This window comes from Rhinopithecus roxellana, chromosome 6 (assembly GCF_007565055.1).
Source record: "Rhinopithecus roxellana isolate Shanxi Qingling chromosome 6, ASM756505v1, whole genome shotgun sequence".
NCBI classification, from domain to species: domain Eukaryota; kingdom Metazoa; phylum Chordata; class Mammalia; order Primates; family Cercopithecidae; genus Rhinopithecus; species Rhinopithecus roxellana.
Window position 1 is genome coordinate 29,864,806 of NC_044554.1, and position 13,962 is coordinate 29,878,767.

The following is a 13,962-nucleotide window of genomic DNA, read 5'->3' on the forward strand; positions in this document are numbered from 1 at the left end:
AAAGTTAAAAAAAAAAAAAAAAAAAAAAAGCCAGGTGTGGTGATGCATGCATGCCTATAGTCCCAGCTACTCGGGAGGCTGAGGCAACAGACTGCTTGAGCCCAGCAGTTCATGACTGCAATGAGACATGATTGAATCACTGCACTTCAGCCTGGACAACAGAGTGAAACCCCGTCTCTCTCTGTCACCCAGGCTGGAGTACAGTGCTGCCATTTCGGCTCACTGCAACCTCCACCTCCCGGGTTCAAATGATTCTCCTGCCTCAACCTCCCAAGTAGCTGGGACTACAGGCGCACGCCACCATGCCCGGGTAATTTTTTGTATTTTAGTAGAGATGGGGCTTCACTGAGTTGCCCAGGCTGGTCTCGAACTCCTGAGCTCAGGCAATCTGTCTGCCTTGGCCTCCCAAAGTGCTGGGATTACAGGCGTGAGCCACCACGCCTGGCCTTTCTGTTTTTAAAAATTGTTTCTTTATTCTAGAGACAGGGGTCTCGCTATGTTGGCAGGGTGGTCTCAAACTCCTGGTCTCAAGCAATCCTCCCACCTCAGCCTCCCAAAGCGCTTGGATTACATGAATGAGCCAGCACGCCCAACCAGATTGCTTCAGCTCTGGAGGTCCAGACTACAGTAAGCCAATATTGCGCCACTGCACTCAGCCTGAATGGCAGAGCAAGACGTTGTCTCTAAATAAATACATAAACTACATTTCCTCAGAAGGAAAATAAAAATCCACCCCCAAAGCAAGGCCCCAGTCCTGCTTCAGGATGTGGACTCCAGAGTCTTCACTGAGGATCTTCACTGCCTGGGAGCCAGCAGAGGCCAACACCCTGAGTGTCACCATCTCCAATCAGTTCTGGGGATGAGGCTCACTATGGGGCTCTCCAGCAACCTGTGCCAGGGCTTGGGGCGACTCATGGTGTAGCTGAGGGGTACCTGGTGCCGTGGCATCCACCAGCCTAGGATACAGGAAAGCAGAGAGGCTTGGCTCTCACTAGTTCAGTCACTAGGCCTCCTTGGGAATCTGCCCCTTGAAGGTAAAATAAAGGGGTCAGACAGCCTCGTGCTCAGGTGTTTTTGTTTTGTTTTTGAGAGGGAGTCTCACTCTGTCGCCCAGGTGGGAGTGCAGTGGTGCAATCTCAGCTCACTGCAACCTCTGCCTCCTGGGTTCAAGCGATTCTCCTGCCTCAGCTTCCTGAGTAGCTGGGATTACAGGAACGCGCCATCACGCCCGGCTAATTTTTGTATTTTTGGTAGAGACGGGGTTTCACCATTTTGGTCAGGCTGGTCTCAAATACCTGACCTCGTGATCTGCCCGCCATGGCCTCCCAAAGTGCTGGGATTACAGGTGTGAGCCACCACGCCCGGCCAGGTGTTTTAAACCCATGTCTCAACAGTGACGCCTCCCCTCTCCTCACACTCCTGGCAACCAAAAAGCATTCTGACCCTTCCATGATCTAGATTAGGAAAATCCTTTCTGCATATGCTTTTGAAAAGTGGCACACTACCCCCTCCCCCAGCAACTGATCACTGGAGGGTCCCCTTCTGCTCTAAAAACACTCTACTGAACCCTAATTTCTCATCTCAATTTGCTTTCTTAATATTTGTCTCCTTCAAAAAGCAGAATGAAGACAAAAAAAAAAATACCCCATTGAATTGGATTCCAGTTCATTGAGGCTTTACTGTAGGCAAGCTGGAGAACCCCCAGCTCTGTGAACATGCAGTCTGCAATCTGGATACCTTTTATTTAATGTCAAGAATTCCCTTTGCACGGCAAAAAGGGGTCTGAGGAAAGCAGAGCAGCGTAGATGAGGGTGAGGGCAGAAGCAGGGCGCTCACCAAAGTGGTGCTGGGTGCCGGCTACCCACTGTGCTCCGGGCTGGGAAGAATGCCAGACTCACGGCAGGGGCAGGGAAAGTCATTTTTGACACAAACAAGGGTCCTGGGGCATGCCACCCCACCCTGGTGCCAGGCCATGCAAGACGCTGAAATGGAGACTGTGGCCCCTCGGGACACAGTGCCCAGAGCCATGGAGCAGGTGCACCAACGTGAAGGGGAGTCCTTTGGGTGCTTCCCGAGGCGCCTGCAGGGTATGGAGCATAGCAGGGTCTGTATCCATGTCCGTGAACACGGGCAGTAACAGATAGCACCAATTGGGAGGCCCAGGGCAGGAGAGCCTGAGGCTCAGACTCTAGCACCCACTTGCCTGGCGCTCCTGGGAAGAGACTCTTGGCTGCTCTCTCAGCAAAAGCCTCTCCTTCGCCTCTCTGCCCTGGGAAAACTGAACAAATCATCACGGTGAGGTCTGACCTGGGGCCCTAGCTGCCTCTGGGGGACCAGGCCACTGTTGTGCAGTGACAAGATGCTGCTGCACGAGATTGAGGGGCTGGGGGCGGGAGGGACAGGCTGGGGCCGAGGGGGCACCAGGAGCTCCCATGGAGGAAGAACCCTCTGGATGCACAACCTGGGGAGTTTCGTAGCCAATCTGTTCCCCGCTCCCAGGAACCCCAGGAGCTGGCCTCCCGTCGCTTCTGGTTTTGTCCGTGGGTGAGAGAGAGGAACGGAAGAGAGACCAGGAGGGCCAGGCCGGCAGCTTCCCGGGCAGTGGAGGTAGGCGGTGAGCGCGGCGGGGCCGCGCGCGCCCCTTCCCCTGTGATTGGGTGAACCGTCTCACCTGCCTCTCACTTTCCTCAGTCACCAGGAAAATCCTACCCCGCTTATCTTAGAGGGATAGGCCAAGGGTGAAATGGATAACGGATAGAAAACACTTAAAAAAGTATAAAGCGCTATTGAAACGCGAGGCAGTGTTGTCATCATGGTGTTACCCTTAGCACATCCCTCGGCCTTCGCTTTTTTTCAGGGTGTCTCCTAACCTTGGGACCTGATTTCCTGATCTCGGAAGGGCTTCGGGACTCCCTGGTGGCTTCCCCTGATGACCATCTGTGGCCCAGTGGTCCCAGGGAACCCGAGGGGGTGTGAGGGCGGTGCCCGAGGACGCTTGGCTCCCCTGGCCCTTCCCCGGCCACTGGGTCCACCCTAGAGAGGAGCTGGGCGTCCATTCAGACCAGACAGATCTGGGGGACCCCCAACCGGAGTGCAATGCCTGTTGCCGATTTCCAGACGGTGGCCAAGGACACCGGGCAGGGTGGTTGGTGCTCACACCGCCCTCGGGTCGCCTCACGGCCCACTCCGTCCGGCCCTGCCCTACCCCAGCCGGGCCCTAGTCTCGCTCGGGTGGCGGCGGGAGTGGCCGTGGGGCGCCTGGGCCCGGGCCGCCACTGTGCACGCGCAGGTGGTCCTTGAGCGACTCCTTGTAGCGGAAGCTCTTGCCGCACTCGCCGCACGTGTAGGGACGCTCGCCTGTGTGGATGCGCTGGTGCTTGAGCAGGTTCTGCTTGCGGATGAAGCTCTTGCCGCACAGTGCACACTGGAAAGGCCGCTCGCCCGTGTGCAGCCTCTGGTGGTTCTGCAGGTGCTCCTTGCGGCTGTAGGTCTTCTCGCACTCCGAACACTTGTAGGGCCGCTCGCCGCGGTGCGTCATCTGGTGGCGGATGAGGCCCGAGTGGCAGTTGAAGCTCTTCTCGCACTCGGCGCACTCGTAGGGCCGCTCCTTGGTGTGGCTGCGGTGGTGGATGATGAGGCTCTTGCGCACGCCAAAGCTCTTGCCACACTCGGGGCACGAGTAGGGCTTGCTGCGGGCGCCATGCAGGAGGAGGCTCCGCCGCAGCCCGCCAGGGCAACAGCTGCCACAGCCGCCGCCTGCCCCCGTCCCCACCTCCGCGCCGCCGCTCCCACCGCCCCCACCGCCCCCATCGCCCCCGCCGCCCCCAGTGCTGCGGTCCCCACCCAGCGGCGCCTCCCCCGAGCCACGCTCCCCGGGCAGCGCCTGGAAGCCGTCGTCTAGCAGCCCTCGGCTCGGGGGGCCACCCGGGTTCTCGGCCACCGCGATCGGGGGCAGGCTCTGCGGCTGGGGCTGCGACTGTGGCTGTGGCTGCGGTGGCTGGGGCTGGGGCTGGGGCTGTGGCGGGGCTGGGGGTGGGTTCTTCACCATCAGCAGGCTGTCACCTGGGGAGATAGGAAGAAGTAACATGCTGACAGGGGCTCTCAACCAGGACCCCACACTGCTCCCGAAGGGGGTCCAGGGAGCGTGCTATCTGAGCCTCAGTTCCACTAACTACGAGGGATTGCACAAGGTGCTGGGCCACGATCTACATGGCCCTTCGACCTTCCCGAAGCCCCCCTGCTGTGGAGCCCAGAAACGGGTCAAGCAGGTGGCACACGGCAAGGACAGGAAGTCTCTCCAGAACGCTGAGGACTAAGGGGTAGGGGACCTGCTGTCCAGAAATCATTTTGGAAGATAGAATTGCTCAGAAAAAAACAAGACTTACTTGCAGTCTGATGGACGATTTTTTTGTTTGTTTTTCCAGACAGGGTCTGGCTCTGTCGCCCAGGCTGTAGTGCACTGGAGAGATCATGGCTCACTGCAGCCTTGGCCTCCTGGGCTCAAGTGATCCTCCCACCTCAGCCTCCCAAGGAGCTGGGACCATAAGCATGCGCCACCAGGCCCAGCTAATTAAAAAAACAATTTTTTTCCGCCAGGCGCAGTGGCTCATGCCTATAATCCCAGCATTTTGGGAGACCAAGGTGGGCGGATCACCTGAGTTTGGGAGTTGGAGACCAGCCTGACCAACATGGAGAAACCTCGTCTCTACTAAAAATACGAAATTAGCTGGGAGTGGTGGCGCATGCATGTAATCCCAGCTGAGGCTGAGGCAGGAGAAACGCTTGAAAGCAGGGAGGCGGAGGTTGCTGTGAGCCCAGATCTTTCCATTGCACTCCAGCCTGGGCAACAAGAGTGAAACTCCATCTCTCAAAAAAGTAAATAAATAAAATAAAATAAAATAAAAATTTAAAAGGCCAGGCACGGTGACTCACACCTGTAATCCCAGCACTTTGGGAGGCTGAGGGGGGTGGATCACGAGGTCAAGAAATCGAGACCATCCTGGCCAATATGGCGAAATGCCGTCTCTACTAAAAATACAAAAATTAGCTGGGTGTGGTGGTACACACCTGTAGTCCCAGCTACTTGGGAGGCTGAGGCAGGAGAATCACTTGAATCCAGGAGGCAGAGGTTGCAGTGAGCTGAGATACCGCCACTGCACTCCAGCCCAGCGACAGAGCAAGACTCTGTCTCAAAAAAAAAATAAAAATAAAAATAAGAAATACAATTTTTTTTTTGTTCTTGAGACAGGGTCTCACTATGTTGCCCAGGCTGGTCTCCAACTCCTGGGATCAAGCAATCCTCCCACCTTGGCCTCCCAAAGTGCTGGAATTACAGATGTGAGCCAGCACAGATACTGACAATGCTCACTTTTATCTCAGAACAATCTCTCAATGGGAAGGAAAGAATTTTATCCAAGGTGAAAACCATCTAGAGACCCACAGAATGGAATGCAGGGAGCTGGAAACATAAGCATCAGACAGGTTGGCAATCATGTTTCCACTAAGCATGTGGGGCATCTGATTTGGGCAGGTGTGGGCACCTGACCCACCTGGACCTTGGCAGCACAGTGACAGGCCCTCCTTGCACCCATGGCAGTGGCCGCCCAGCCTACCACCCCAGGAGACGCGGTTCTTACCCCCTTTCCTCCCAGTGCACAGTTCTTGTGCCTTGGGGTGCAGTGGGAGACAAAGCCCAGGCTCTGAGTATCAGAATGGTGACATCAGGCCCAGTCCTTCCCCCTCCCACCACTCCCCACCCAGTGGTTCTTATGCCTCACGCTCCATCACCTCCCTGGTCTTCCGTTTGAATTCCTTTCTCCCTAGAGGAGCCCTGCTCCCCAATTTAGGGGAAGGCTGTGGAAGAGCTCTGAAGAAAGGGACTGCCTCCCACCTCTTCTCGGCATCCTTTTCTCTTCTCCGTGCTCACACCCCTCTGCCTAGGGCCCAACTGCTCCCCGGAGGCCGCTTCTCAGGCCACATCTGCCATGTTTCCATCCAGCCCTCCTGTATTCATTGGTGTTTGACTGAGATCTGTCCTTATATGATACTATTAAATAGACTGGGCCCGCCCTCCCTCTCTGTCTCAATCAAAATTGACCTGGCAGAGAACCATCTCTGCAGGACACTGGCCAGGTGCAGAGGCCAAAAGAATTCTCTTCATCTCAGTGCAGGATGCCTGGGAAAGGTCATCCCAGCTCCAGAGCATCCTGGGAGATCACTGTGGCCTCTGTGGCCATGGCATTGAGGGTCTTTGCTTCTCTGTCTACCCAGTCCTGCTACTCTCACTCCTTCCCAGGTGTTATTCCTAGAGGACTTGCAAAGAAACCAGATGCACATAAACTCCCAGGGGCTGTCTCCCAGGAAGCCAACCTAAGACAGTCCTACTCTGACCATTCTTCCAACCCAGTGTAAGCCTCAATCCACATTCTCACCATCCCGCCATGCCCTCCACCTCCAACCTTTTTCTGTCTTCCTGACCCAACTTGGCTCTCCAGGCCCGGCAGCCCAGGCACTTGCTAGGGCACTGTGATTGCCTTTGCTCCTCTGTTGTGCTTGCCTGGAGAACTCCAGTCCTGTGACTGCACTCAGGCAGCTGAAAAACTGCACAAGCTGGTCAGGCACAGTGGCTCATGCCCATAATCCTGACACATTGAGAGGCCAAGGCAGGAGGATTGCTTGAGCCCAGGAGTTTGAGACCAGCCTAGGCAACCTAGGGAGACCCTATCTCTACAAAAAAAACATTTAAAAATTAGGCACTGTGACACACGCCTATGTTCCCAGCTACTCAGAAGACTGATGCGAGAAGATTAAACCTGGGAGGTTGAGGCTGTGGTGAGCCGTGATCATGCCACTGTACTCCAGCCTGGGTGACAGAGTGAAACCCTGTCTCAAAAAAAATAAATAAATAAAAATAAAAACCCTTGAGGGGCCTCCACACAGCCCCGCATCCTGGCCCACATCTCTAGTGGGTTTTACTTTTCCATTCTGAAACGATGACATCATCCTTCCTCCTCTACCCCACCCCACCCCCACCCCCTGCCCCATGCATGGCCATGAGGGCTTTTCCTTTCCAGTCACTGGCTGGTAAGTGAGTCACATGAAAGCATGTAACCTAGTTATGGTCAGTGGGGTATGGGAAGTTTGATGGGAGGCTTCTGGAAGGATTTCCTCACTCCTTAGAGTGTGCAGGAAAAGATGGGCTTTCCTGTGCACTCACGTCTGGATGTGATGCTTGGGACAGCTACAGCTGCCATTCTACCAGCCTGGGCGTGAAGCCACATCGAGGATGGTCAGGCAAGGAGTTGGAAAGAACCTGGGTCCTTAAAAACATGCTGAGTCTTTGAATCAACTAAGCCTGAACCTGACCTACCTTAGGACTTCTAGTTACGTAAGAGAAGATATTTCTTTATTATTTAAGGCAGTTTGAATCAGGGTTCTAAAGTAGTTGGGAGCATCTGACCTGAGACAATGATCTAGTTATCTCCCACCTTAAAAGAACCCCCTCCCGGCCAGGCGCGGTGGCTCAAGCCTGTAATCCCAGCACTTTGGGAGGCCGAGACAGGCGGATCACAAGGTCAGGAGATCGAGACCATCCTGGCTAATACGGTGAAACCCCGTCTCTACTAAAGAACACAAAAAACTAGCCGGGCGACGAGGCGGGCGCCTGTAGTCCCAGCTACTTGGGAGGCGGAGCCGGGAGAATGGCGTAAACCTGGGAGGCGGAGCTTGCAGTGAGCTGAGATCTGGCCACCGCACTCCAGCCTGGGCGACAGAGCCAGACTCTGTCTCAAAAAAAAAAAAAAAAACCCTCCCTAGACCTGCATGGCCCCTGCCCCAGCTCCTCACATGTCATTTCCATTCCTTTTCATAGCAAGACTCATCGAGAGTCACTGTGCTTGCCCTTACCACTTCTTCACCTCCCATTCTTTTAAATGATTCCAATCAGGCATGCACCCTTGCCATTCCACTGAAAAACTTTTTCGTTTTTGAGACCAAGTCTTGTTCTGTTGCCAAGGCTGGAGTGCAGTGACACAATCTCTGCTCACTGCAACCTCCACCTCCCAGGTTCAAGCAATTCTCCTGCCTCAGCCTCCCAAGTAGCTGGGATTACAGGTGCCTGCCACCATGCCCGGCTAATTTTTGTATTTTTATAGAGACAGGGTCTCTCCATGTTGGCCAGGCTGGATCTCGAACTCCCGACCTCAAATGATCCACCTGCCTCGGCCTCCCAAAGTGTTGAAATTACAGGTGTGAGCGCCACACCCAAAAACTTTTGTCACAATCACCAACAATTTCCAACCTACCAAATCCACCAGCCTCTTCCCTGTCCTGCATATGTAACCATTCATGGGTGTCTGACGTAGTTAACCCTCCAAGAGATTCTCTTCTCCCAGCCTCTGTAACACCTTGCTCCTCTGGCTGGGGAGGAGCCCATCTTTTCCTGCACACTCTAAGGAGTGAGGAAATCCTTCCAGAAGCCTCCCATCAAACTTCCCATTACCCCAGAGCTCTGCCAGGCTCAGAGCTAAGATCTCTTTAATTCTTTGTTTACACTGTCCCTAGAACTTATACAGTCCTCAACAACCTAAGTGTAATAACTTGACTGGCCTTTGTCCCCGGTTCCTGGGAAGGAGCCTCTAAATCTTTGGGTTTCCTGAGTGACAGGGGTGTCTTTGTTATTCATGGTGGTCTCTTAGAGAGTTTAAGCTAAGGAGATGACAAAGGATGGGGCTGCCATGCCAAAAAGACCAAGCACGTGATTAAAGGGTTAGGGTTTGAGGCCCAACCTCCGGGGAGGGAAAGGGGCTGGAGACTGAGCTGAATCATGGCTTAATGAGTCAATCAATCATGCCTATATAAAGAAGCTCCAACAGGAACTTGGAACGCCACAGTTCAGTGAACTTCCCTGGTTGGCAATGCTCTGCATATTTTCACACACTGACATGCTGGGAGGGTGACACATCCTGACTCCACAGGGAGGGAACAATGGAAACTTCATGCTTAGGACCATCCCAGACCTTGCCTTATGAGTCTCCTTTTGGCTAGTTCTGATTTGAAACCTTTTGCTGTAATAAAACTATAATGATATATATAGCACTTTCCTGAGTTCTATGAGCCATTCTAGCAAATTATGAGGGGGTGATGGGAAACCCAGAATTTGTAGCCAGCTGGTCAGAAGTGAGGGTGGCCTAGAACCCCCAAATTTACGGCTGGTATCTGAAGAGAGAACAGTCTTGTGGAGGCCTGAGCCCTCAACCTGTGAGGTTTGGCCAACTCCAGGTCGCTGATGTTGGAAGTCACTGCAACCTGTAACTCCCAAATCAGTCTACCCCCAAGCTCTCTCTTAAACTTCAGACTCCTATATTCACCTACTTCATCTGCTACTTGAGTGTCACCTCAAATTTTAATAGGTCCAAACTAGAACTCTTGACTCCAAACTAGAACCAGCAACACAGGTTCTTTTCCAGGGCTTGGCACTTGAGCAAACAGCACTACCGTTCACTCACTTCTGTAGGACCCAGACGCAGGAGTCATTCTTGATTCCACAGGCCCCACAAGCAACCCATGAGTGACACTCTCAAAGTGCATCTGAATCTGTCCTTTCTCTCCCTGTGCACTGCTGCTACCGCAGCTCTGACCACCTGCATCTCCCCACCTGGTGTGCATCAAATGCATGAGCCTCAGACATGGCTCTGCACCCCACTCCAATCCATTCCTGAAACTTATAAAAATGTAAACCAGATCATGTCCGATTTCATACCCTTTATTAGTCTCTCTCTTTCTTTCTTTTTTTTTTTTCCTTTGAGACAGGGTCTCGCTCTGTTGCCTAGGCTGGAATGCAGTGGCATGATGATCTCTGCTCACTGAAACCTCCGTCTGCTGGGTTCAAGGGATTCTCATGCCCCAGCCTCCCGAGCAGCTGGGATTACAGGTGCCCGCCATGACACCTGGCCTAGTCTCCTTTCTTATAAGAATAAAATCCAAACTCTAACTTGGCCCATAGGTCATACATGCTCAGGTGCCTCAGTCTACGGCTCCATCCTCCTCCCCAAAGCCTCCATGGCCTCTGCCCTCACTTCCCTCTTCTTGGTCTTCAATTACCCCCGCAGCCCCATGGCCGGCTCCTTCCCACTGCCAAGGGCACACTCAGTCAGGCACCGCTTCCCCTTGGAGGTCTTTCCTGACCACTCTGCCCTTGCTCTGCCTCATGTCTACACTCCTTCCTGTTCTCCCTGCCATTGTTCTCAGAGCATTGCTGCACCCTGGCTTTACCTTGCCTGCTTGCTGGCCTGCTTATTCATCCTCTTTCCACAAAGGGTCTTTCTTCACTGCCAATTTTTTTTTTCTTTTTTTTTTTCTTTGAGACAGAGTCTCACTCTGCCACCCAGGCTGTAGTGCAGGGGTGCAATCTTGCTCACTGCAACCTCCGCCTCCCGGGTTCAAGCAATTCTTCTGCCTCAGCCTCCCAAGTAGCTGGGGTTACAGGTGCTCACCACCACGCCTGGCTAGTTTTCTTTTTGTATTTTTAGTAGAGACGGAGTTTCACCATGTTGGCCAGGCTAATCTCAAACTCCTGACCTCAGGTGATCCACCTGCCTCGGCCTCCCAAAGTGCCGGATTACAGGCCTAAGCCACCACACCTGGCCCTTCACTGCCGATTCTAAGTGCTTACAATATTGTGTAACACATGGCAGGCACTAAGTAAATACTTGCTAAAAAAAATAGAAACTATGAAAGGTTGGAACCACTGTTTTAACCCAATGCAGTGAATAATGCGGGAATTTCAAGAGGGTGCTTTCATGTCATATTCTGTGGGTGTTGGCATCTGGGAATGGTGGCCCGGCTTCCGGATCCTGACCACCTCTCACTCCGGAAGCACCTGTTAGCCACTGGACTCCAGAGTCCTAGCTACGCTTCCTGCTTCAGTGGAGGCAATGATGCACGTTAACTTTGGGCAAACTGAATCTTCTTCTTGTCTTACACTAACTGGCTGAGAGCAGTCTCAGTACACACTCATTAATAAATAAATTCAGGAGGCCCTTTTACAAGAATGTAATATCCAATTAGGTTGAGGTCTGCCTTTAAGTCAAACGGATACCAGTTCTTTCCCTCTTATGTATCCCAGGGCTGGAGAAGGAAGTTGGCAGGGACAGGTATCCCGTGTCTGCACTGTGTTCTCTACCCCGACTCTTCTCCCCTCCATCCCCTTTCCAGAAGACTCTTCCACGTAATAGCATGTCTACCATCTGGCTGTCCCTGGCAACCACAGTACTAGGTTGGTTTTTTTTTTTTTGAGGCGGAGTCTCGCTCTGTCGCCCGGACTGGAGTGCAGTGGCCCGATCTCAGCTCACTGCAAGCTCCGCCTCCCGGGTTTGCGCCATTCTCCCGCCTCAGCCTCCCGAGTAGCTGGGACTACAGGCGCCCGCCACTTCGCCCGGCTAGTTTTTGTATTTTTAGTAGAGACGGGGTTTCACTGTGTTAGCCAGGATGGTCTCGATCTCCTGACCTCGTGATCCGCCCGTCTCGGCCTCCCAAAATGCCGGGATTACAGGCTTGAGCCACCGCGCCCGGCCTAGGTTGGTTTTAAACCTCAAAGAAACCACAGATGAGATGCCAGTGTCAAATTCCAACACTGATAAATAGGAAGCAGGCTCACTTTGGGAGAAAGAACAGAGGTTTTGGGAAGAGGCTATCGTGACTAGGAAGGCAAGAGAACCATTTCCAGATACTCCTATCTTCCAAATTCTGTGCATTTCCTCCCAAATGTTAGGGTTCAAAGGTCTCTCAAATATAAAATAACATAGGCTGGGCCTGGTGGCTCCTGCCTGTAATCCCAGAGCTTTGGGAGGCCCAGGTGGGAGGACTGCTTGGGGCCAGAAGTTCAGACCAGCGTGGGTAATACAGCAAGACCCTATCTCTACAAAACATTTTAAAAAATTAGTGAGGCACAGTGGTGCATGCCTGTAGTCCCAGCTATTTGGGAGGCTGAGGCAGGAGCATCGCTTGAGCCCAGGAGATCGAGGCTGCAGTGAGCCACGATCATACCACTGCACTCCAGCCTGAGCAGCAGAGTGAGACCCTGTCTTTAAAGAAACAAAGAAAAGGTAAAACAACATGAGGCAAATCATTCTATGATATCCAAACTTAAGGAGGAAAATGGTTGGGTCCTTTGCAAATCCTTGCAAATTCTCCATGGGCCTTCCTAGACTGCTTTCCCCACAGTACAGGTCCCCAAGAACAGGCTCCTCGAGGCCCACATGCTCCTAGCCAACTGGGAAGAATCAGAAGATAGCATTGAGGGATAAGGAAGGGTTTGGGCAGAATTTGCTGGCCCCAGGTCAGATGCACTAGTTCCTATGCCTTCAGGGCCAGAGCTAGCAATGGTAGCCTACAGCTGTGGGGGAAGAGGTGGAGTTGGCTTTCTTCCAGTGCTCACCACCAGTGTCCTGGCTTCCCCCATCTCATCCCACCAAGCCAGCAGTTATAAAGAGGACCGCTTTCAATTCTATTTGAAATAAGGACATACATTGTTCCTATCTCGTTCCTGCCAATTCCTCCAGGCCCACACTGGCTCTTCTAGAACTAAGTTTGTCTTATAGAGAGTGTGAATGGCTGTTCAGAACCAGAAACAACCCATGTCCTCCGCTCTTATGTGGAGTTTAAGCTCTTTCAAGATGTCAGCTCTGGGCACAGTGGCTCATGTCTGTAATCCCGGCACTTTGAGAGGCCAAGGCAGGAGGATCACCTGAGGTCAGGAGTTCGAGACCAGCCTGGCCAACATGGTGCAACCCCGTCTCTACTAAAAATACAAAAATTAGCCGGGCATGGTGGCGGGTGCCTGTAATCCCAGCTACCGGGGAGGCTGAGGCGGAAGAATTGCTTGAACCCGGTAGGCGGAGGTTGCAGTGAGCCGAGATTGCACCACTACACTCCAGCCTGGGCGACAGAGCGAGAGACTATCTCAAAAAAAAAAAAAAAAAAAAAAAAAAAGATGTCAGGAATATGGACAGGGAACACACATTCAGCTATTCTGTTAACACTTCGACCAGCCAAAAAACACTAGGTCAGCCATGTTGAGGGCAAGAGGATGGTACTGGGTTTTAGCGAGGAATATTAGCCTGAGCTAAGAGTGTTCAATAATCCATAAACATATGCTTAGGGTCATAGATTAATAAGCAGAGCTTCAGAAAGACCCAAGAGACCCAAGTCTGGTGAGACATTCGGTTCCATAACTGTTGGGGAAAACAATCTTCCCTTTCTCTTTGAGCTTCAGTGTGTTCATCAGTTACTCAGGGATGGTAGCTCAGGGATGCCTGGGGTACTTCAGCTACTGTTGTTTGGTTTTTTTGAGACAGGATCTCGCTCTCGCCCAGGCTGGAGTGCAGTGGTGCAAGCATGGCTCATTGCAGCCATGACCTCCCAGGCTCAAGCGATCCTCTCACCTCAGCCTCCAGAGTAGATGGGACCACAGGCATAAGTCACCACACCTGGCTAATTAATTAATTTTTTTGTAGACTCTGTGGGTCTCACGATGTTGCCCAGGCTAGTTTCAAACTCCTGAGCTCAAGAGATCCTTCTGCCTTAGCCTCCCAAAATGCTGGGATCTTAGGTATGAGCCACCATGAGCAGGCAGGCTAGTGTCTTCCAGCATGTGAGCCACCTGCTGCTGTCAACTGCCTCAGGCACACTGGCTCAGCTCTCTCCCGTCCCCTCTCCCTTCCTCCCCTCCCTGCCATGAAGGGTTAAATTGTGCCCTCCCCCTCACCCTGCCAAGTACGTTGAAGTCCTAACCCCCAGGACTTCAGAATGCGACCTTATTTGGAAACAGGGTCGTTGCAGACGTAGTTAGTTAAGATGAGGTCATACTAGAGTAGGGTGGCCCTGATCCAATATGACTGGTATCTTTCTAAGATGGCATGTGAGGACAGACACAAGGGAACGCCATGTGACAAGAGAGGCTTG

The 13,962-nt window shown here is 52.8% G+C and overlaps 1 protein-coding gene across 1 annotated transcript in view; it reads right to left on the reverse strand.

Moving 5' to 3' along the window:
- Positions 1–1,723: 1,723 nt before the first annotated feature.
- Positions 1,724–13,962, reverse strand: part of ZNF282 (zinc finger protein 282) — a 31,230-nt gene continuing 18,991 nt past the window's right edge. Inside the window, exon 8 of the mRNA XM_030933082.1 lies at positions 1,724–4,062. Within this exon, the coding sequence (XP_030788942.1) occupies positions 3,218–4,062 (845 nt within the window). The 3' untranslated portion in view covers positions 1,724–3,217. The remainder of the gene's footprint in view (positions 4,063–13,962) is intronic.